Here is a 25531-nt window from a genome sequence, read left to right as displayed (position 1 = left end):
TTATTTTATCACCCGTTTTCCACTGTAAGATTACAAAGTATCATTTGACAGGAGAACTCAGGACTTTGCAAATACTTAAATACATACTCGAGCACTGAGCTACACCTCCAGCACTAAACACTACCATTAGTATCATAATTTACAAGTAAGAGAGTCGAGGGTCATGTTAAGTAACACACTATTAAAGGGGAGAGCCATAACTTTTTTTTTTCCTTAGAAGATTCTGTATCACTATGCCTCCAATGACCTCATATGATGTGTAAGGAGCAGAAAGTCTCTAACTATTTTCTAGCAAAACCAAGAATTTTAGTTAGGCACAGTAGTGCAAGTCTATCCAAGCACACCAATGCTCTCAGTGAGGCATGGCCGTGAATGTCTGTAAACGCAGTACACCAAAGACTGGAGTAAGAGGGTCATGAGCAAGCATGCATAAGACACACACACACACACACACACACACACACACACACAATTTCCTCCAGGAAATAAAAAAAGGACGTCTGAAAAGTGTCATGAGCTGAATTGTGCTCCCCCAAAATTCATATACTTGAAGTCACATCTCAGAATGTGGCTATATTTGGATATGTAGCCTTAGAAAGATAGGATTAAGTTGAGAGCCTTGGGGTGGCCCTCAGCAGCAGTCTGACGGGGGCCCTGGTAAGTAGGGGCAGAGCAGGAGCACTAGCAGACACCAAAGGCAAGCACAGAGGCAGAGACCACGCTAGCCAAGCCACCCAAAGACTAAAATGCCCTCAAGATAAAACTAGCTCTGCTAACAACTTGACCTCCGGGATCTACCTTCCAGAGCTACAAGAACATAAACTTCTGTTGTTTAAGACACCCAGTCACCTCAGAATAGTCTGTGTCCAAACTGCCTCCACACACCTCATCATCCAGAAAATTTTGGGGTGGAGGCCCTAGGAAGCCAGTGGAGGAAAAGCGGAAGTCCTTGAGCAGCTCTGCAGTCACCAGCACAGCACCAGCTCCGCTGCCTGCCGCTGGGCTAAGTGTTAAGCATCTTGGCTTTCTTAAGGAAGCCAGGAAGAGTTCTCTCTCTGAAGGACTGGTCACAGGATTATGGTATGTCATCCAAGCACACTCCTTCCAATACTTTTCCTTATGTGACTATCTCTCTCATGGAAGTACGGTTGAGAGGTCCCTTCAACTCCAACACACAAGCCCAAGCAAGCGAGGTACATGATAAATTAAAAGCATTTCAAGACATGGCCTGGTGGTGTTACCTCAGATCTTGCTAGAATAACATGACATTTATAAAAAATACAACCCACTGAATGTTTGGCACTGTTGGGGAATGAAGAGTATGTCCACTTAAGAGCCAATACCCGAGGCTGTCAAAAACTCAAGCCAGGGTTTCTTCTATAAACATTACCTATCTTTTAAAATTACACAGTCTAGGAGGGGGAGAAACGTCTGCTTATTTCCATGTCTCCTTTTGCTTAAACACAATAAACATAAACCACACACAATAATATGTTAAATATGCAGTAAAACCACATTGACGGAACAGCTCTTTGTACCTGGCAAACAATCTCCACTGGAATCTCTGCTTGGGCCACCCTCACTCCGATGACATCTACACACAGTGCAGTCTTTAACACCGTGGGCCTCTTCTAATCCCAGTGCAGACTGAAGGGCTATTTACAGGTTGCTTTTTCAGATACCAGCCACTTGCTCACCCTCCTTAAACCATACAGAATTTAACATCTGGAGGGATAAACTCAGCACACACGACAAGGGCGTGTAGTCACTGAGGAGGAGATCTCAAGCAAGCAAGATCTGCCAGCTTCCCTCTGAGGTCCAGGCCCTGAAAGGCCAACTGTGGTATGTTTGAGTTTCCATCAGGCCTGGTACTTGTTGGCTGCTGCTGTGCTCAGTGTGAACCCCACTGCCCAAGGATTCTATAAACATCTCGCCCTTCTGCCGAGGGCTGCCTGCCTAGTCTTTCTTCCTGGGGAGGAGAATACGCTGTTTGAGAGCTGCAGAATGCACGTTAGCTAACACCTGGAGCACAGCTAACTGCTCTCTTTTCCAGGTCAGTAACTACTCTCTAAAACAAAAACAAAAGCAAAACACTGAGTGTATGTGCACACTCACAGGGACATAACGAGAACAACAGAGAGAGCAGTCTAGATTTTCCTCACCGTGCGCCACCCAGCCATGTTTACACTGATCACACGTCCGCAGGTTAATCTTCCCAGGCTGGAAACACTCACACGTGCAGTTTACCAGTGTGCAGCGGATGGCCTGAAAGGAGAGGAGCAGAGGCATCAGCGTCAGTTGGGAAGCATACGACTTCTCACTGGTTTTGGCAAACAGTACCATCTTTACCATTAAAGGTTTTGTGTTAGTAAAGATCTGAAGACTTTTGAAAATAAAGTTTATATGAAAATATTTTACAACAAAGGGTTGAGAAGGCAAAGCAGTCATGAACACAGTATCTTAAGTCTTTAGATACAAAGATAAAACAAGGTAAATGTGGATAAAGGATCATGTTTTCCAAGGACACTGGATTTTTGACACTAGATCTCCAAAAGAGAAAAACAATTCTGCTGCTGCTGTGTGTTTATTTAACTTAACTACTTCACGATAATGCAAAACAGCACACGTTCAAAAATGTACCAGCCAAATATTGTTCAAGGGAAATATCTGTAAAAGTAAAATATGGCAGACAAACAATAATTATTAGAAAAATCCCCTTTAGTAGCTTTCATTTAAATGCTTATAGCTACTATTTCCCAATCTCTTGTTTTTCCTATGATTTATTAATTCTAGTTTTATCCCTATATTAAAATAAAATCACTATTTTTATTTTAATGATGATAAAAAATAAGTTGAAACTTTATTTTGAGGTCAGACATAAAACAGAAAAAGACTTACATGAAGATTCTACTCTTAGAAAAATACAATTCTGTCCTAGAACACTGACACACACACGAAATGCCTTTAAATTCTGTACAAGCATTTTAAAAATCATCTCACCAGTTCTTATTATAAAGCGAACTCTTAGAAAGCTCCATAAATGGAGTATAACTTTCTATGAGTGAAATCCATGCTCAGAAACTGTGCTAAACCTGCTGACCTGTGCCACGAGACACCAGCTAATAAAACTACCTTGTATATATGACTTCGAGCTGCACGGAAATTCTAGAACCAGAAGGGATTTATCTTGACTACTCACCTACTAACAATCTACTGTGGCTATCTGAGCTGCTGGAAAACATCTCCCTAGAGATTCTGAGAGAATCAAGGGTGGCTGGGATGGGGTGGGGACCCTCAAAGAGGACCCTGAAAGTGTGGATGGGCACATGGCGACTACACTTAAGATACTCAGAAGCTCACCTTCCTAAAAGCATCTGGGTTTTACATAACTACCTCCCTCGTATCAGTCCATCTGCAACACATTGAACTCAGTGGACTTTTTCTCTCGGCCATGCAGGTTTAACGACTTCATGTTTCACTAATGAACGCTCTCTCTGTGGGTACCAACCCCATTTTAGATGCAACAGTCCTCAATCTATGAGCCTTTCAGACTTAATTCTTTCTTTTGTTCAGTACAAAGGTGATACTTGTGGACAATCCATCGGTTACTTTGGAGTTTCTTCTAACCCAGTCAGCAGACTGCACCCTATCTAGGTTATAAAGGTTGGCTGCATGTTTAGTGATTAAAGAGCTAGGTGGGCATGAGGACTCTTCCAAAAGCTCACTTTCCAATTCCTGTACTAACTGATATATCATAACATGTTTATGAACAGCTTACACACATAGCATGCTGACTGACTGATTAAAGAACTCAAGATCTGATTGTGACCAAAAGTTTAACATACAATGTTTCCACTAAATACAAGGTGCTTCTCAATGTATCCAGTTATAGGTTCAGACATGGAGATTATTATATTAACATTAAAAATACTTAAAGTACATTAGTACAAACTTATATAAATATTTTAAAAACATTTGTTTTATAAAATATCAAGGAATAGGCAATAAAAAATGATATTCCAAAGAAATTTTTTAACACTAGAATAACTGATATCAATCCCTTTGAATCATTAATTTGATGTTAATAATTTTGTCAAAATTTTTTGTATTATATCATTTAAAGCAAAAATTCAATTATAGTAATAATCAAGACAAAAACAAGTAAAAGATGTAGGTTAGTTACACACACACACACACACACACCCCTTGGCACTGGCTAATTCATTCATTTATTACTATTGAAATAACATTATCCATCTGGTTCATTTGTGAATGAAATCTTTTCAGATGCTTTCTTTTTCATGAATTCTATATAACCAAACATAAAACACTGGAACACCTCAACCCTTTTATATATAAACACTTAAGCCCTGGAATACTCATTTTTTATTTCTATAAATTCCATAAGGCCTACCTTCTTAAGATTCAGACTTGCATAGACTACAATTCCTGCTTAAGGGAATTACATATACTTAAACAATATGGTCTAAATAAATATTTTGAGTAAGAGACTATCGTGGCTTTCAAAGGAAGTTTTGTTTTAAATAATGTTTTGAAATAGCATAAAACTTTGACATGCTATTTATTCACAACAAAACAGAACCTATGTGACTGTTTGCCAACTTAGGCACACTTACAAAATAGATTGTTGTAAACTATCAACACTGGTTAAGCCTCGGAAGCATCCACGTGTTTCAGGGAGAGAGTCGGAAAGAGCTGCAGTGGGAGAATATATCCCTGTGAGCATCTTCCACTCTTCCGTTAGCTAATGCTGGGGTGCTTCCCAGTCTGCTGCGAACTCTGCACAGGACCTGGACATATTATACTGCTTGAATGACAAGCTCTGAACGCCAGAAAGGAGAAGGCTGCAGGAGCTTCATTGAGACTGGCCCTACCTCTCTCTGCAGGGAGAAGTGTTCAAACTGGCCAATGCAGACCTATCTGCAGGACATAGCATAGAATACCTCCTCAACACCTTGTAACCTGTCTACTCAGCTCTCAAGAAGAAGCTGCAGGAGCTACCATTGTAACTACCTACATTGTAACTCTTTCCCTCAACTTTCAAGAACAATGATAAGAAACATTTTAACGCGCAACGCATTAAAAATACCATGGGTTTCTTGAGAGAGAAATTTCATGTATGCCCAAAACAATGTCTCTACTTCCTCATGCCATAAACATTTGAATTCTGCTATCTGCATTCTGTCCACAGGTTCTTGAAGCTGCACTCTCTGAAGCACAGCTCTGGGTACATTTGGCTCCTCGTTTAGTCTCCCCTTCCTCCTCGACCTTGGTGAAATTTGTAACACTAACTTTCTTCATTCCCGAGCAATGGAAGCTGACTACCCAGCTTTTCTGGCAGCAGCAGCATCTCACCACTGTAAACAAGTACAGTTGTTGCCCATGGTTGGGCTCTACATTCTTAATTTGGCAATCCCACCCTCTCCTAAAACTCTACATATCAGTGCCATGCAAAAATAAAAGACCATTTGGGAACCAGTCATTGTACTAAGTGGCAAGTAATGGATGGCAGTGGCCTAGTGTGCAAGGCATGACAAGTTGTTACTTGCAGGCAGTGGGCTTAAAGGGCAGACCCCAAGAACAAGAGTTCTTAAACAGGGTAGAGAGCTACCATCTATTTCTCTCTATGGCTCCATCTAAATGTGATCACTTCTTACTGTCCGTTACTATTAATAATAGTTAGATTAACTGAATGTTTGCCTTTTTCCAGGCAATGTGCTAGATAATTTACAAAGAAAAGACTATGAGCTTCACATTTTTATTTTTATTTTTTTGGTGGTTTATTTTGTTCTTTTGAGACAGGGTTTCCCTGTGTAACAGCCCTGGACTGGCTTTGTCTACCATGCTGGCCTTGAACTCACAAAAATCCACCTGCCTCTGCATCCCGAGTGGTAGGATTAAAGGCGTGCACCACCGCCGCCTGGCAATCTTTGCACGTTTATCCCTTTTCTTTCACATGTGAGGCCTGAAGTGATAACTAAGTGCCTTGCTGAAGCCACTAAGATGATCTAACATGAGTATGTCTGTGTGGTCTGCACCAATGGCGAGCAAGCACTGAGTGTTGTTCCTGCTCAGAGTCCATCACAGAACAGTTTTGCTGGCGTATGTCTCCCTCCAAAAATCATCTGTCCTTGCCTTTCCTGGCCGTCCACTCTCGTTGTTAATACCTGAATTCCAGTTGTGTTTTCCCAGGACCACTCAAAATGGATCCTAATTAATTTGTTCATTCTTCTTTTCTCCTTATCAAACCAGTCTTCCTTGCACTTGATCATTCTGTATGGAGATTGCTTTACTCATTATTTTTGTTATATATATATACATATGTGTGTGTGTGTGTGTATACACTTATCCTCAACTGAGACTATATAGATATAGATATACACATATGTATTCTGTTTTGAGCCTCTGAAATGATATTAGTGGAGGAACTCCATCAATTACTCTTCAATGTATTCCTCTACCTATAACAGAATAGGGAAAATGTACAGACTCAACAATATGTCAGAAATGGTCGTAGTAATTCACATATACATAGTTCCATCTAGCTGGGATGCTGATGCAAAAGGATTGCTTGAGTTCAGGGGATTAACAATAACCTGGACAATATAAGCAAGACCTATCTTGAAAAAGGCACACCTAAAACCTACAAATAAGCAAAGCTGGTAAACAAAGTCTAACACGGGTTTTAATTTTAAATCAGAATGTATTTTTGAGGTATTCTGGTTATATGCCAAAGACCTATTCCAATCCTGATTAGACTGTCAGAGAAATAGGACTTGGGTTTCATTATACCAGCTCTCTCTAACTCATAAGTATGTATGGACCAAACATTTGGGTTCTTACAAAACGACATTTGTCAGGAAAGCAAACGATTGTTTCTGTTATACTTAATATCACTGACAAAGAACTATATATACACAGGCTAAATCATGAGTTAGTGCTCCTTATGTGGAAATACCCACTCAAGCCATCTGACACAGAATAATAACAGGCAAAATAAGACCATGAGGCAAACACATATATAAAACATACATGTAGGAGCAATCACAATGACAGGGCAGGGGTCCAGAATTAAACTCATTTTAGTTCTGGATTTTAACTGTCCGCCATCCTCCCCACCCACCAGAAAGCAAAACAAATCAAAACAAGAAAACATATCCACAGGGCACTCTCTCTTCGTGTTTGAAGTTCCGCCCAAACTCTCATAGGTAACTAAATATTCTTTTTTTTTTTTTTAATTTTTTCGAGACAGGGTTTCTCTGTGGTTTTGGAGCCTGTCCTGGAACTAGCTCTTGTAGACCAGGCTGGTCTCCAACTCACAGAGATCCGCCTGCCTCTGCCTCCCGAGTGCTGGGATTAAAGGCGTGCGCCACCACTGCCTGGCTAACTAAATATTCTTAATTCGCTTTCTCCTTGTTCATTTCTGGGGACAATAAGGGGAATCTGTAACCTTGTTTCTAAAAATTCACTTGGAAAAAATTCAAGCATTTAATACAGAAGAATGCAACTCATATTAAACTTAAATTAGGAAAAAAATTTAACTGTGAAGGCAGCATTCATTTCGTCCACTCGTTTCTTTTATAAACTTAGGCAGTATAATTTATGAGCAGATAGTAATGGTTGTAATGGTTAGCAGTGAAAAGTGTTGCCGCTTATTCTCAGTTCACTTCCAGTGCTGAGCATGGAACCTGGGGCCTCTACCACCAAATTCTATTCTCAGAACGTAAGTAATCTATTTTTATTAAGTTAAACCTACCTTCTAGGTTTTCTGTTTATTTGTTTTTCATTGTTGTTGATTTTGTTTTTTTGTTTTTTTTTATTTTTTCAAGACAGGGCTTCTCTGTGTAACAGTCCTGGCTGTCCTGGAACTTGCTATGTAGATCAGGCTGGCTTCGAACACACAGAGATCCGTCTACCTCTGCCTCTTGAGTGTTGGGATTAGAGGCATATGCTACCACCATCCTCGACCTTCTAGTTTTAAAGATACACACACACAAACACACACACATGTCATACCAAAAAAATATCTCCCTATTAAAAATACTCAGGGCAGTTTTCCCATTTCATCATATGGCCAATTCATAAAGCTAAGTAAAAAGAAACAACTTACAAATTAGAATATGAAATTTAGCCTAAGTCTTGGGAAGCCTATCAAACATGGCTTTGCAGAAGACTTGGCTTTCTAAAAACCAGCCAGTTTTATGGTGCCACTTGAACAAAAAATTTTAGCATGTAAAAACTGCTCGACAACTACTAAGTATATTTGTGACCAATATAAGCAATACAACCACATGAAACAATTACTTTTTATTGGTTACAAAATTCTTCCATGTTGCAAGTAAAGGTCGGCCTACCCTTTGGGCAAAAAGGGTTTACAATCCGGATTTTAAATTAGGCAGGGTGTCAGTGGGCAGACATAGACCATATACCCAAACGCTTTATATGGTTATAAAGACCATACCCAAACAAACTTCTTTTTTTTTCAACAACCGCCATATATATATATATATATATATATATATATATATGTAATTCTAACAATGAGACTATTACTACGGTAGTTATATCCTCTGTATTTATACAAAGAAAGAAATCTGAGGTTGAATAGGTAACATACATGGTTTACAATTAGTGATTATTGGTGAGATTATAGGGCTTATTATAAATGCTAAGGGTCCACAGCTTGTTCAGCTATAACACAAATGCTATTATACTCAGGATGTATGAGTAATGGCAGCAAATGAGAGGAACAATAGACTTATTCTGTCTGCCTAAAACACTATTAAAAAAACTTATTTAATGAAAAGTTAAGATAAACATATAAATTTGGTGCTAATAACATGAAAATTTAAAAGACGTTAAAAAAATGTTCATTATATTTGTCTAATTGTTTCTTCATGTAATATAAAGAAATAGTAGTTGTGCCTGTGTACTCAGAAAATCCTTTTTGGCTTTTCAATAGAAAACACATCATTCGATCTTGTACATACTCCAGATGAAAAGAGCCTGCTAGACTCGCCATGAAGGGAAGGTACCACTGGTTTAGACAGTTTGGGAAATGCAAAAGACTGTGAGATTCAAAGATGATTACAGTTAAAAGAATTAAAATTATGAACCAGAAAGATATATCACTTTTTATAATAAATGCTTTCAAAATAACTCAAAGAGGTTCACTGGCGAAGTAGACCATGAGACATCTACTACTGTTAAAAATCAAGAGATAAAAACCTCCACTTTTAAGTTTCTGTTTTAAAAATATTGCCCTCCATCAACAGGCAAACAGACTGTGATATGTTCCTACTATGAAATATTACTTGGTCATAAAAAGGTGATCCATGTTAAAACCTAAATCTGAATCTGGAAAGCATTATGCTAAGTTGAAAAAGCAAGCAGGCCTCACTAATAATACTGCATGATGATCTCAGATGAAGGCTCCACTAATACTGCATGATCAATTCACATGAAGGCCACACTAATACTGCATGATCAATTCACATTAGGCCCCACTAATACTGCATGATCAGTTAAGTGTCCCAAACAGGGAAACTGAACAGAAAGCAGGATGCTGAGGAATGTCTATATCTTGGAGTGGGGATGGGGTGGAATCATTACTAAAACTTGTGGAGTTACATTTTGGGATGATGAAAATGTTTAAAAAATAATTAGCTGATTGTCACACGTAATTGTGAACATACAAAAACACACTAAACAAATATTTGAACGGGTAGAAGGCATGGGGTGTGAAACACATCTCAATGAAGTCATTCATAAATGGGCAAAGTATATCCTGAACCAATTACTAGTTTCAGTGGTGCTAACACTGAGTGCACATGAATTCTGTAAGATACTCTTTCACAGGAGACACAGTATAGCGTGGTTCTGTCTTCCCCCATGTAATTTACTTTGCCATGTAAATACTAAGTGAATTAATACACACACAGTGAACAAAGAAATTTCAATGCTACCTAAGTTTAAAAACATTTTTTTTTCAAAATATTAAAACCTAGTGTATCTGTTTTAAAACTAGCATTTAAATGACACCACCTTTCAGGAAAATCCAGAACATCTTTTTAAATATTAGAGGGGGCAGCTCCCAGTGATAACACTCAGCAATACGAAGACCAAGGTTTTAAAAACTCTGAGGAGAATGTACTTAGAAATAGCTATGGCGAATTCCGTCATGCAGAAGTCCATAGTATTGCTCAATTTACTGTGATAGAAAAAAAATTACTTCAGTCAAGCAACAAATTTAGTTTAGGGGGGAAGACGCAAAGAGAGAAACCCCTAAACTTATGGGTATATCTTTATCCATAACTGGGAATACTCCTATGACTGTGTGAATACCTAAACAGGGAGAAAGGAACACAGAGAGGCACATAAATTTTCAGCCATGGATCCAATGAGCATCTGTAGTCATTACCTCACGATCATAGCCTACCATCAATCGACATGAGGAAGACCCCATTTAAATAATTTAAGAGTTCAGAGTAAAAATCAACAGCGGGATATGGCCAATTATATAAGGAAAATACTTATGCTTCCATGGCATCAAAGCATGTAAGCTTTCGAATGTGGATGAGTTTCTCCCCACCCCCCAATTAAATCAGGTCAATAGTAATATAAACTATTTTGTTAGGTAATTAGTAATATTAGAGAAACAGAAAATGAAAAGGCATTTCAATTTGGGTGAAACATTTCAGTTTCTTACCTAAGAGTTAACAATTCAGATATGCTATTTAGTGCTTGTATACTTGAAAATTTAACGGATTATTTGGGCAGCTGAGATGATACAACTGGAAGACAGACTCTTCCAATGGATACAACTATCACAGAATGAAAGTAAGAAGCACACTTACCACCGAAGTAACTATGCTCGGTATCTGCAGTGACACATAACTTTATATAAAAAGCCAAAATACCTGATACCATCTGATTATTAATAATCATCTGGTTTTACCTTATGCCGAATCAGCAGTTTTGTCTTCCATTGATACACTTTTCATTCATTTTCACTAATGCAATTTGAAAGGTGATAATTTGATTACACATCTCTATGGTATTCATAAAAACAATTGCTAATATGATAGTGAAGGCATTAATAAGGAAATTTGTAACTGTAATGTGATGTAAGAAGATTTATAAACCTTTTATGACTTTACAAAAATCTACTCCCTACTCAGCAAGACTAAGACAATAAGAAGCCTGTGCTCTGGTTTTTCAGAGGCATCTTCAAACCCTGGGAAGAGCATGCAATTTACACAATGATTTTGTACTTTGGTGGCCAGGCAGATAGGTTTAGAGATAATCCAAAACCTGTTGAGGCAGATGTAAGGTATCAGCTCAAGTCAATGCTATTGTTCCTTCCAACGTGGCATAATAGAGTCTCCTTCAGGAAAAATACCTAGGGTTTCCAGGCTGAGAATAAAGCCCAGAGTCTGTCCTGGTATGAGGGAGTCCTGAGATAATCCCCCGTGTACCAGAGGGAGGGAGGAGAGGAGAGAAGGAGGGTGAGATGAGGGAGAGAGAGTGTATTCTACAAGATCCTTCCTTCATTATAACAGATCTGGTTATATTAATTTAAAATCCCAAAGCAGTTTAATCAATCCATTTATCAAGCAAGAGAGCAACAGAAATGTCCTTTTGACCAAATTCACTCCCCTAGGTTTGTAAGAAGTTCTCCACAGTGAGCTGACAAGGCAGGGAAGTTGCTGTATTTGGGATTTATCGTGGCCCACTTTGTGAGACTAATAACATTCCACATATGTGCACGGCCATCAAGCTTGCACAATGCTTCCAACGCAGCCTCATGTTTACTCACGAAATTCCAACAGGAGAGAGGAATCCCTAAGAAGTCCCCAAGTAACCCGGGCCACAACTAGTGGGTCAGACCATTTCCACATAGCCGATGTTCGAAAAAAAGGCTAAAGAAATTGGTATTGCTCCCTTACCCTCAGCAAGTTCCAACCGGAATTTAACACAGAACAGGGAAAAGAGCAGGTGCATGAAGGCTTGAGCAGCTGGAAAGAGTGAGAGAACCTGTTATGTTGCTAGCCTACAGTAGAATATTCCACCAACGCTGCTATATTTTAGATGAAGAAAGTGAATACGAACATATATGATGGAGCTTGAATGGTTCTATTAAGAAATTTCAAGCTCTCAAACACGAGAGAAGATACATCCAAGGCAGATGGCTTATTATAAATCATCTTATCCACCCACGTCTTCAGAATGCCCACTTGTAACCCACGTTTTGCTACTTCCCATTGTGTATATATTGGTACATCACAGTTACACCCATAAGAATGAACTCCTCTGCTTAAAGGCAGGTATCACCACAGGAACCTCACCTATTACAGATAACGGTAATAATATGATGAACAGGCTGAGTTCCCTCATACGTTATTAATGTTAGATCTAGAATTCCCAGGTCTGTGTTAAGACCTGTGCTGGGTTCATTAGAGCTTTGCATAAATCAATGAAGGCACATCTCTGTTATTCCAGTAGCTGAAGTCATTGGGATTGTTCAAATGAAACATCTCAGACAATGCATTTAAACACACTCACGCACACACACACACACACATGCACACGCACGTGTGCACACATACACAGCTATTTATTCTTATTGGTAGCTTATTATTTTCAAATTCAAAGGACTATATTAAATACTCAGGAAAATTTCACAAATTTCTATGAAGTCTATAAGCATCCAGGGTAAAATGCACCCCAGAGTGTTAAAAATTAAGATTACTATCCTTTTTTATCTTAAAGATTAGTTCATTTAAAAGCCATCTTTTAAAATTGATTTTATTGAGTTATACATTTTTCTCTGTTCCCCTCCCTACCTCTCCCCTCCCCTTCAACCCTCTCCCATGGTTCCCATGTTCCCAATTTACTCAGAAGATCTTGTCTTTTTCTACTTCCCATGTAGATTCGATCTATGTATGTCTCTCTTAGGGTCCTCACTGTTGTCTATGTTCTCTGGGATTGTGAACTGTAAGTTGGTTTTCTTTGCTTTATGTTTAAAAGCCACTTATGAGTGAGTACATGTGATATTTGAAGACAAAGAGATCTCTCTTTACAGAAGAGGGCAACAAGAAACAGCCAGCTAGCTGCTAACAGATCTCCAACACCACTGAGGAAATTAAGAGACATTGTAATGGTTGTCATGAACTATGAATTAAATCTTAAAAATTAAGTAAAAAAACAGACTGGTGGTGAAAGGGGAGTGTTTCAGAACAATGTCATCTTGGCACATGGACTGGGCTCACATATATGTCGGCTCAGTCAATATCATGGACTATAACAGCTCTGAACAGCTACTATGGTCCACTGAATCAATAATCCATGAACAAAGAAGGATTTGCTTGATAGACTATGAATGGTTCATAAGAAATCAAAAAAAAAACTCCATCAGATCAAAAATCCAATTTTCATATGGTGCCTTTTTACAAATTAACCAAAAAGAAGAAGAAAAAGTAATGATTCTGAAGGGTGTCAAGGCCTACCAGTTTAAAATCCATGTTTTAGAAAAAGATATAGAAAAGGAAATAAAATTAAATGCTTTAGTGTAGGGTGAGCCAGCTTATTTGAGATCAAACTAGATCTTGAGCAAGCTGCCACACAGCACGAACAATGCTCTGAAAGCTACTCTGTCCTCCTGTAGGCGGTTCATGCCCATGACACAAACATTGAAGCCCAGACATACGCATTTTCAGCTTTCTCTTCACACTTCTACGCTTACAGTCACTGAATAGATCTAAACACACAATTTCTAGGACAGCACCATCTCAAATTGAAGATGCATAATTTGGATGTTGGCACAAATTTTTATCTGTGTTAGTCAAGGTCTGTGGAGACATCAGGAATGATATATGGAACCTGGCTAGTAGAACAAAAAATGAAAAGCAAGCAGAAAAAAAAAAGCAAGCTTTACTGAAGGTAAACATGTATGAACTACATATTCAATACTGAACAAGAACGAAGTGCAGCTTCCATGCGGGCCAAAGCTTATGTAGCCTGTGTTTACTGCCCGACTCTGTTTCTATCCATCCAGACTGAAGAAACAGTAAGCAGCCCTTAGCAAATTTCATTATATATTCACACTAGGTGATAGTGGCTTTAGATTAATTTTTAAGAAGTAAGCCTATCTATGTGAATGATTGTATTTACTAAGTTCACAGCTACAAAGAAAAGCACAGGAAAATGTTGCAAAAATATAACAGACTCTAATTAAAATTCTTAGTTAGAAAGAATTCCAGTCCTAGGAAAGAAAATGTGGTCTATCACCTCTCTCACTAAATTCTACTAGCCTCTCTTCATCACAAAGACAAGAAGGAATCACTTATTTTTCTTTTTTCAAGAGTAACACTGAATAAAATAATAGATGTTTTCACATCCAAGTAGATTACCTATCAACATAGGCACAGTCCTCTTAACTTTCCCACAAGGGAAAGAAACAGTCCAATAATTCTGAAATAGACAGATAAAACTTTTCTCTATGGCTGAAGCCACGTACTATTATATATAACTGCTTATTTTTAAAAAGAGCCTTATTGGTGCTCTCTGAAGGATTTTCTTTTATACATTGCTTTATCCTATAATTTTGTCCCTGTTGGGCACGCTGCCTAAATTTAAACACAAACAGTCAAGCAATGAAGAAACATTAACACATTTACTGTGAACAAAAACTCCCAGTTGTATAGTGAAATTTTAATACATTTCAACTTATCTCTTTTACTAATGGGGAGAGTACAAACCCTGCAGGAATTCGCTCTGCAAACTGGTAATTACAGTAGACTCACTTTTTTATAATGCATATGTATAGTCAGACGCACACGCACAAAAACCCTGGCTTCCCTTTTTATGTAGGTTAGAATAGAAATGTTTTCAAAATTATGAAAATCTACAGCAATTCTAAAGGAAGGCATTATTTCACAAAAAAGTGTTCTTTCTTTGACTGCATGGACAGAAGCAGACAATGTCTAGGCGTTCACACACCAGACAACACAAGCATCATCAGCATGCACTTTGTCATCTGCCTCTATAATCTTAGTGTGCAGAACAAATCTGGTCCTGTCGGTTCATAGCTGGTTCCGACTTACACAAAGAGGTGATATTCTTCCCTTTCATGCCTACAGTGACAGGATTGTTCTCCCCTGCTTTGGGGATTTAAATCCCAGCTTTTGAGGTGTTATTAAATAACTAAGCATTGCAAGCCACCAATCAGCCGCAGCATGGTATATTTGCTTCAGGGTGAACAGACTCTGTGTGACTACTTGAACAAGACCCACATACTTGGATATTAGTAATCATAACTTGGATAATGAAGAGAAGTAAAGTCTGTTACTACTCACATCACTTGCTAGACTCCACTGTCTGTCAAACATATAGTTTTGTAACACCTTTCTAAGAAACTGAAGCACTAGACTGTCAAGAGTATCAATTTATAATTTATTTTGAACTTACATCTCTACATATTACCATGCTGGGGGAGGGTATGTCAGATTAAGAATATTAAGTGTATATAACTTGTATAAAATTCTAAAAGTTCCAAAACCCATGGCTGGGCATTGTCTACAAATTTTAGGCCTAAGGATCTACAAATGGAATTGCAACATTTGAAACATCCAGCATGTACTTTCCATCATAATTTGCAAATGCTGTTGCAGGATCTCTATCTGGTCTTCAAATTTTCATTTCTATGAGAATGACAAGAGAGACAGCTCCTAGGCCTGGCTAAGGTAGAATGAACTCACCACTGCAGCAAAGGGTGGTTGCAAAGCATTGAAAGTAAGCACCTTCTTCTAAGGTAGTGGTTCTCAACCTGTTGGTCATAACCCCTTTGGGGTTGCATATCAGATCATCCTGTATAGCATATATTTACATTACTATTAATAACAGCAGCAAAATTACAGTTATGAAGTAGCACTGGAAATAATTTTACGTTCAGGGGTCACATGAACATGAGGAACTACATTAGGAAGGTTGAAAGTCACTGGTCTAGGTCATGTGTCTCTTTGTTTTAAGCAATATCAGTAAAAATTCTAGCCTTAGGTTTCCTTGACACTGCAGAGAAAAATAATTTCTCCTAAAATCTTCCCATCTCTCTAGTCCTGAAAACTACTTCATTTCTCTATTCTTAAAAACAAATAAACAAACACAAGAAAGAGGTTTGCTCAAAAATCAAGAAGTAGGCGCTGGTTCCACCACATCAATGGATGTACAGTTAACTCCTCAAGAAATACCTACCACTTCTATTCGGAAATTAAATTAAATATTTCCCAATTTTTAAGTAAGTCAAACACCTCTCCTTCAACCTCTTTCTTCCAGTGTTATTTCCTTAGACACTGAGACACAGCTGCCATATGGTACACTTCAGAAAACAGTCCAGTAGAAATGGCGCTACTTGAAGTAGGGACTTCCCAACATAATTTTCTTTCAGCGAACTTATCTAACAAATCCTGCTTTTTTTATGCATCCATCAACAATTAATGAATTTTAGAGTTAGGCCACACAACACTCATCTATCCATATACATTTTTCCAATTACTATTTTCTTAAGATGGATATTTTACAGTTGACTCCTTTTTCCCTTGACTATAAATTCTGGCTTAAGAATGAATAAATTAGCAATAAGAGTACAACTACATGCAACTATGTAAAGCCAATGTCTTCTCTACAGCGTACAATCAATCCCACTGCATAACCACTAAACACTGATAACAGTGTAATTCAAGAGCGTGCAGCCTATCGTGGATACAGCATTATTTCTGCATCGAGTCTGCTATCTGAAAGAGTGTTAGAAATGTAATAAAATAAACCAACATACCCCTTGCGTCTCCTTAAGTGTACATTAAAGGCAAAGTGATCAGATACAAACTTAATGTCAACCACACTCAAGTAATCTGAAATGTTAAGTCATGGTTTGTACTATCACTTTATTAACTTTCTTATGATCAAGAGGAAAGTAGTAGAAAAACAATATTCTTTCCTTTGCTTCAAGACACAGAGACATTGTGAACAAAAGCCTATACCCAGCAGCCTGTCATGGCAAAACATACCCTGTAACACTTTTTCTAAAAGTAAGGGTTTCTCAGTCTCTCATGTGGTAAAAGGGTAGGGCAGCCTGGGAAGTCTATTTGAATTCTTGGCATAAAAGATGACATCCTCCCAACCTGCTTTCCTCAAGTGGAAAAGGAGCAAATGGGTAGGCTGCTACTGACTCATGGAGAATAAAGGGTAGTTAAAACACACAAAACACCAACATGCTCAACGCTTTCAACCGTATGAACTTTTCCAGTGAAGGCCATTTCCAAATAGGTTTCTACTTCCTCAGTATGACTTCTGACACACATGCAGTACAATGTGGCATGAACAATCTCCTCTGGAGGTCTAAGAATGATAAAAAGGAAGCACATCCAATGAAGTGTTGTTGAACGTCTCTTTCACGCATATTCAAGAACTCTGATGCACTTAGGAACCTATACCTGGACTTCACTGTTTATTTTAAATGACCCGAGAATGTTTCCAAATGAATACTGTAGACGCTGCTGCTCATGACACCGGACATCAGGCTGATTCCACAAAGTACTTCACAGTTTCTAACACAGCCATTCCTACCCTAGTCATACAATTCGGATATTCCACTTGAGTGAAACATACATTGGTCAGTAAAGCACAGTTCAGTATTGTTTCACTGAAACTCTATCCACACGTCCACAAAGTTTGCAGCAAGCATGCTCTAATACTTTATTAGTAAATATGAGGCTATTACTTTAATTCTAAAATACATTACCTGTGTTCAAATTGCTTAGCACTGAGACACAGTTGCCAGATGGTGGGCTTCAGACAACAGTCAAGTAGCAATGGCCCTACTATAAGTGGGCACTTGTTCATCATAATTTTTTATTACAGAAATGACCTACTGCCTTTATGCCTCCATCAACAATTAACAAATTCTAGCATTGCAGTAGACAACACTATCGATCTTGCTGCCAAATATTAGCTTCAATATTCATTATATTCTTGCTGAAAAAATATTAGTTTCAGCATTTATCCCTAAAAAGTTTTGATTTTGTTTGTAAAAATAAAAATTTTCCCCATAGTCAATTTGTCTAACTTTTTAAAAGTAAAGAAGCTCTCAGTGCTGGAAGTAATAAGTATAACATGGTAACACCGTCGGTTAGTAAAATTATAGTGTGAGTTTATTATATCAAGTTTGTATTTTAAAACTCTGTACACAGCTATGGAGTCCAAGAAAACGAAACCATAGATATACAGCATCAGAAATGTAAAGCATGTGCTAATAATAATTTCTTTGAAGTAAAACTGTGTCTTAAATTAATCTGTGATCACAGGAAAGAGTGATAATACATCTTTTATTATTTAAACATATTAGTTGGGGTGGGAGAGTCCATAAATTAACTGTGAGACTGTCTACATGAGCTTTTGAGAAAACAGTCTCTTCTTTAGCCTGGAGTCCAATGTTTCTACTTCTCTAAACAAAGCAAAAACACTTCTAGATATGAAGACAACAGTCTTATCAGGATCATTTCCCATTCCTTTTAGTCAAATATCAGTCAAGGAGCACAATAAATGAATATGAGTTTCATAAGCAGTTGCACAACCCCGAGAAGGAGCCATAAGATTTTCACTTGTCTCACACAGCCTGGCCCTGGCCCTCTAAATCGGTTATACTACTATGGTACCCATAAGATACATAGGACGAACTTCAGCACTGTACAAAACATAAATACAAGATGCTTTACTTAAAGGGCTTGAGGAGTGAGGGGAAGTCCCAAATGAGCATCCCTTCAGACACTGCAAGGGAAGTGAACAGTTTCCTGAGGAAGGTCTCCTGAGCTTTTCCAAGGGAAGAAGTGGGGCCTCTCATAGGGAGCTGAGTTCCCAGCCAGCTGAAGCAGGATCCCACTCCACACTCCCGAGACTGGAACTGATGGAGGGGAGAGAGGAAGCCAGGGAGGGCAGGGACCACGTACCTAAATGGCTATCCATTTTCATTTTTAAATGGATGGAGGGAAAAGACATAAATGATTAATATGACTAATCAATTCCCACAGTAATTCCCTTCCTTCCAACTGCCACTACTCACCACGTTTCCAGTGTGCACTTAAGAAAGTACGGAGTTGCCTACAACTGCTCTCAGCATCAGGTAAAGTCTGCAAATGTTAAAACAGAATGCGCAGGCCAGTGCCTAGAAGTGCTGACAGAGTTAGCTGTCCAGCAATGTGTCCCTCCCCGCTTGTCTATATAATCATTAAAGTTGGGAATTGCATGCAGGAATTCTGACATGCTTAAAATTTCTATGGAAGAAGCTAATTTGCTTTCGTACTTTTGTCATTCCAAGCAACTACGACCTTACTTCTAGCCCTATGAATACAAAGCAGGCTCTCTGCTTAATTTACAGGAATTACAACTGCATTGGGCCCCATGGCTCCCAAACTCATTTTTAAAAGACTAATATGCCCTCTTCTGGTTTCTGGATTAAGGGGGGAAAAGAAGGAAAAAAATAGGCTAGGTTTTCAGATGGGAAAATTTTTAGTTAAATCTGTTTTTGTTTTGTTTTTACTATTAGTAATTGTATTTCTGTAAGGGGAAACATTCATAGGTGGGTAAGTGTTAATATTTCAAGAGTCCGCATTATGCAAGGTGAGGTACCTCGGATGGCATGGTGATCTGAAAAGCGGCTCTCAACAGACTTGCCCAAGTCAGCAAACAGCACTGGCGATGATGCGATTTGCAGGAACAAGGACTGGAGAAGGATTGAATACAAGCACTAGCAAAGTCTGAGTACTCATCCCCCTGGTGCCACACACCCCGTCAGAGTGCCCCACTCTGCCCGCTCAGGCCTGCTTTCACAGCTCGGGCCGACAGCAATGCCAATTAGTGTCAGCTGTGATGGGATTTTAGAGACACGGACCTTTGTCTTAGAGGAAGTGGGCTGCAACCACCAACTTACTACAGTACAGAGGCAACCTAACAACCCATTAGGTGGAAATGACTTTTCAGCCACTTCCTCCAGGGACAACATCAGAAACTGATGCTTAGACAGATGGGGACATTTTTACATTTCTGTATTAACTGCCTCCAGGAAGAGGGATTTTTATCCTTTGATGCAGTCAGGTCTTCATTTCATCTGCTCTGCTCTCCACGGCATTCTTCCACAACACAGTGGATATACTATGATCCTGAACCCAGTAAGATAAATACTATAAAAACAGAGGGCGTCATCTCACTGTGGGGGCAAAGAGCATTGGATGGGTCATCCACAGAGATTTTTTAGCAGTTTCTAAAATTCAAAAATTTCATTCAACAATATTGCTCCAATTAGACTTCTAAGGCATGAAGATACTGATTCCACATTCCATGCTTGTAATTGTCAAGTCAGTATTATATTAGGTAAATGTTATCAGAAAACAAAGCAATTCTGACCCTCCATCCCGGAATAGGTAAAGTTAGGGACTTCTCACAAGAATGCTCACAGCCCTGCAGAAAAGCTGAAGCTAGAGGTTTGGAGTGGGCTTCAGGTCCACCTGTATGGATGCTACAGTGCTAAAAACAAATGGATCAGACAGAATGCTGATGTTACACGAGAAGGTGTGATACTGGCTAAAACTAAGCCTTTCCATGGGAATTTTAAAAGGTTTATTAAAGGTTCCCAAAGCAAATCTGTTTGTCAGATTTTGTTTGACAAACCAAGTTTGTCGCTTGACACAAAAAGTCTCACGTTACCTCTGTACACAATTATTTAGTTGAAGAGTATAATTTTGAAGGATTAAACACATGTACACTGACATCGGTCATCAGGGCAAAGGTGAAAATAAAAACAGCAGTCAGAGCATTCCTCCAAGTCTGCTTCAGCACGAACAGAACTAGAAAGGGCGCAGAAGGCAGGAAAGAACTATCAGATCTGCAATACCAAGAGATTTTTTCAGTGATATTTAAATTTATGTGGGCTTCATAATTAACACCCCAAAGCTACTGTTAATATTTCTGTTCATAACCCCAGGTAAATTATTAATTTTTAAATGTTTTATTTAGGTCTATTTTTAAATCTTTATCAGGCACTACTGCACTACCAACGAGATATTTTACAGACCAGTTTCTATCGTAGACCTGATGATCAGTGTGTCTATAAGGTATCTCTCATACTCACACATAAATTTACTACCTTGTAAGAACTAAAAGGGCTTGGGAAATGACTCAGTGAGGAACAGCACACACTGCACAAGATGACAATCTAGAGTTTAGATCCCACAGCTTATGTAAAAAGTTGGGTACAATATGGACACACATGTCTGTGACCCTAGCATGGGGTAGTGTGTACTCTGAGCATGAATCACTGGGGCTTGCTGACCACCAGCCTAGCCAAATGTCAAAGCATCCAGTTCAGGTTATTCTCAGGGGAATAGGTGGAGAATATTAGGGGAGATTAACCAATATCTCTTGCGGCTTCTGAATACATGTGCTTGCATGTATATACAAATATAGACACACACACAAGTAAATAAATAAATGAAAAATAAATGTTATGAAAGAAAATCAAATCTTGATTAACATTTATTAAGGTCTATATTTTGAATTTTGCTTTAAGATACTTTGTTTTTTTAAACCTTTAAAAATACCTTGAATTCAAAGAGAATTTCACACATTCTTTATAATTATAAGTCATTTTAGTTAAAAGATCTTATAGTGGTGATAGCTATAAAATTTTGTGGCTATGCTAAGGCCAACTGAGATGCATACTTTAAAGGGCTCACAGGGCAATCTTGTGTGAAGTGAATAAAGGGAGCAGACCTTGTCATGCAGAAGGCAAGAAGACTTCTGGGATCCAGCTTTTATGTTTGTTTTAGTAAATTAACAGGACCACTGTATCAAGCAACTCCCTGCCTTCTCAGGAAGGACAGAGTCTAAACTTTCTTAAGGACTACATCTCTTTTAGTATTAACTTTATTAATCGTCCTGTTATTCTCATAAGAGAACAGATCATTTCAAAATAGTACAGAGCTCTAACTGCTTTCAGGAAACCCATTAAAATGCATTATGTGAGCAGAACAGCCCAGCAATAAATAATAAGAATGAACAGAAGAAATACCTACACTAAGATTTAGTTTTATTTATGTATTTATTCCTTACACATTATCCACTCTCTGCGGAACTAGAGTTTACTAATGTTGCCCAGGTTGCCTTACTTTGACATGTTATTGTCAGCGTCCTAAACACTGTACACAGACAAACCATTTACTCATGATTCTGTTTACTAGGAGGTTATCTCGTTCTCTTCTCAGTTACATGGGGTGGGGGTGGGGGGGTGAGAAGAGACGGGATAACACACTTTCTCAAGCATAGCCATTATTTTTAACTCTCGGTCTAACGCGGTCTCTAGTTTGTTTTACTGCCCTTCAGTTTTGAATTCTTTACATCCCACAAATGTGGAGAAGTAATTTAGGCTATAGGTTTTCCTCTTGAATAGAAGTTTATTTTGTTGCCAGAGAAGGAGCCAAAAGCTGAAGTACACAAACTATGACGTATATGAAAAATAAGAATATTATAAAGAAAACTGGCACCATGAAAACCTATGCTGGTAAACCTGGAGTACAATTCATATACTTAAAGACTTGATCCCTACCTTTCAAAAACTTCCTTGAAAAATACCATCTGTCTGAAATATCCAGTGCTATAATGGAAGAAAAGGCTTGCCCCTTCACTGATGGACAGATTTTAGATCCTAAGTAATTACTTCTAAACCATTAACATGTATTTCAAACAATGCATTAAAGAAACGTGTTGAAGAACAAAAGCCTGAGAAAGCAGAAATAATTTAAGGCAATTAATTTTAAAAGTTAACAAAAGAAGAAAGATCACTCTAGCAGAAATGGTGCCAAATAGGTTAGAAAGGGGAAAATAGGTACTCAGTTTAAAAACTGTGTATTAGATGAAGTAGCTCACACTTCAAAAGGGAAAAATGCAAAAAAGAAAGTTGACATGGAGAAAGTAACCAAGAAATGCTAAAGGAAGGAGCACTGTTTCCAAAAGGTGCCATTGAAAAGTAACACGGGACCAGTGCACACTTGGAAAATCATCAGTGCCCACGTCACCTCACTGGTCCTCTGGAAACAAGTTCAGCCTCAACACGTGCTTTTGATAAAGGCTTAACTTCAGGGGGAATAAATGATTTCATATCTTCACGAAATACATTTCAAATTGAAAATAATCCTTTAGGTTTTCTTACATAACCAGTCTTGTTAAAAATACACAGAGACCAAGAATTCTACTTGAGAATTGCGCAGGGGGTCACGATGTTCACATATGTGCCCAGATGCGAGCATTCCCAGACAGCATCTTCTTAAATCCTTTAGAAATCCAAGGGTGTTCCCTATGCTGTCCAGGCAGCTAAGTGTTCCAGATGGAACCTCCCCCCGCCCCCATGTTCTAGTCACAAGTTCTTAAAACCCAATTCATACATTAACAAAATTAACTCCTTTTATAAAAACAAAACAAGCAAAGGAACTCTGTCTTCTGTCACTGAATGACTATACAAATGGTTTTTTAATCATTAATTCAATATTCCTAGGACATCAAACTTATTCTGATGACTGCTTTCTACTTCCTGCTATCCAAAGCATGGCGTGAGCTGGCCACATTGCCTGTAGAGTCAGTGTTCACTCTGAGAAAAACATCTAGAGTCTTGAGACAATTAGTTCACGCTAGAAGAAGGTAGGCCAGAAAAGCGTGGAAAGCCATGATGAACGAAATCTAGCCTCAACTTCCATTTTTCCACGAGAGTGGAAAAAGCTTCCTTGTGTGTGTGTTTTTTTTTTTTTGTGAATTATTTATCTTTTCTGCGACACTCTATTTCTCACTTGTAACAACTATAATTCTGCTATTCGTGAGAGATATTTTGTATAAAGAGTCAAGAAGAGCACCAAAGAGCAAACGGTAAACAAAAGCTATTGTGATGCCGTTTAATTCTTATTTTAGATAAGACCGAAATAGCTTTTCTAGCCACACTGTTTATACACTTCAATCTACTCTCAGCACTTCATGTATAAGCTGATTCAGTAAAGAACTTTGAAACGGTCCGGAAACACGAAGCCTGAAGTATGACTTCCAAATCTGTCATTTACATGTTGTTACTCCCTAGCGTGTGAACTTGAGATTTCAATTTCCTCTGTTGCCATGTGCGAGAGTTTTAACACGTCCCAGGCTTTCCCCACACTTTACATTTACATGACTTACATGCTCGTGACAAAATCAAGACCATTACTTGCTTTCATTATGTAATTTCTTGTGTTTCCTAAATATTTCACCTTTCCAGCCTGCATTTCTTATCTCCTGTACAGGGAAGAGATGAGGAACTATTTTTTTGGCGCCTGGAATACAGTCTCAAGTAAGCAGAAGTTGGATCCAGCTGCTCGAAGGAGATAGGACAGATCGGACATGGTAGCTCTCCTCAAGACCTGCAGGCAGCAAACACCCAAAGGGCCTTTCAGAGTCCCAGCTGACCAGCTCTGGAGACATTTACAGTACAAGTGGCAGACACAAAATTAGCAATTCAACAAATATTTCCTGAATGCCTATTTCGTGCCAGGGATTGTAGATATAGTGTGGAATGGATAGCACAAGGCAGAATTCTAACCTGCTAGGCAGTGAGTGACTTGCAGCTCATGGGGCGAACACAGGGCTCTGTGGCCTACAGAGGGGTACCCTAACCCAGTCTTGCTTCACTAAAAGGCACACAGGTGAAAGTCAACTTCAGTCTTCTCAGTCAAAAGTTTGGATTTCAACCGGAAGACTAAATATGATCACACAGATATAAGTGATTAACTAAAGGAAACTACAAGAAGAAAAACATCACTTATTTGGGTGTCCTTATGTAAACAGGGAAAGGTCTCCTGCTGTCTTTCTTCAGCTTCAAAGCCACAGTGCAGGGCTGTGAGCCACTCTGTCTCCAGGACTGCAGGGTCTAACCAAGGGTCTGCACTTCACATTTCCACTCTGGCTCTTGACTGAAACTAATCTTGCAAAAAAGTGTCTTCGGTTGAATTCCCAGGAGGATTGATGGTCTCTTCCTTCTCCATAGTAAATAGCCCTTTTCTCCAATGCCCCATTAAGCCTCAAATATAAGTCCCATGCCTGATTTCCTCTTACTTTCCTGTGTTCCTCAGGACTCTGGTACCTCACTGTACTCATTCCTGACTAAACCAAGAGGCAGAAAATAAAATAGATTTGGCTTTGCCATGTTCTTACTGTCTGCTATGTTCTTGGCTGTCTGTTGTCTGCTGTTCATAAGATGGTAAATAGCCTCAATTTCACCCTTGAGACAAAATCACTCGAATATCTTATGTATAATGGGCAAATAAAACTTTTATCACCCTTTATTCTACAGGAATGACCTAAAGACACAATATAGATATCAAATAATGAGGAAGACCAAGTACACTGTGTAGCCCCACCAGAAGGCAACAATGCATGAGGAAACACCCAG

At 38.6% G+C, this 25531-nt stretch overlaps 1 protein-coding gene across 3 annotated transcripts in view; it reads right to left on the bottom strand.

The window, feature by feature from the left end:
* Bnc2 (basonuclin 2) overlaps window positions 1–25531 on the bottom strand; it is a 399076-nt gene that overhangs the window by 137394 nt on the left and 236151 nt on the right. For all 3 annotated transcript variants that reach the window (XM_041652806.1, XM_041652804.1, XM_041652805.1), the window contains one exon: window positions 2163–2265. In XM_041652806.1, the coding sequence (XP_041508740.1) occupies window positions 2163–2265 (103 nt within the window). The remainder of the gene's footprint in view (window positions 1–2162; window positions 2266–25531) is intronic.

The sequence above is a fragment of the Microtus oregoni genome, unplaced genomic scaffold (genome assembly GCF_018167655.1).
Source record: "Microtus oregoni isolate MIOR12 unplaced genomic scaffold, Mior012 000005F_ref0000423, whole genome shotgun sequence".
NCBI lineage: Eukaryota > Metazoa > Chordata > Mammalia > Rodentia > Cricetidae > Microtus > Microtus oregoni.
The sequence above is the reverse complement of the archived record's forward strand: the minus strand, read 5'-3'. Positions and strand labels throughout refer to the sequence as shown.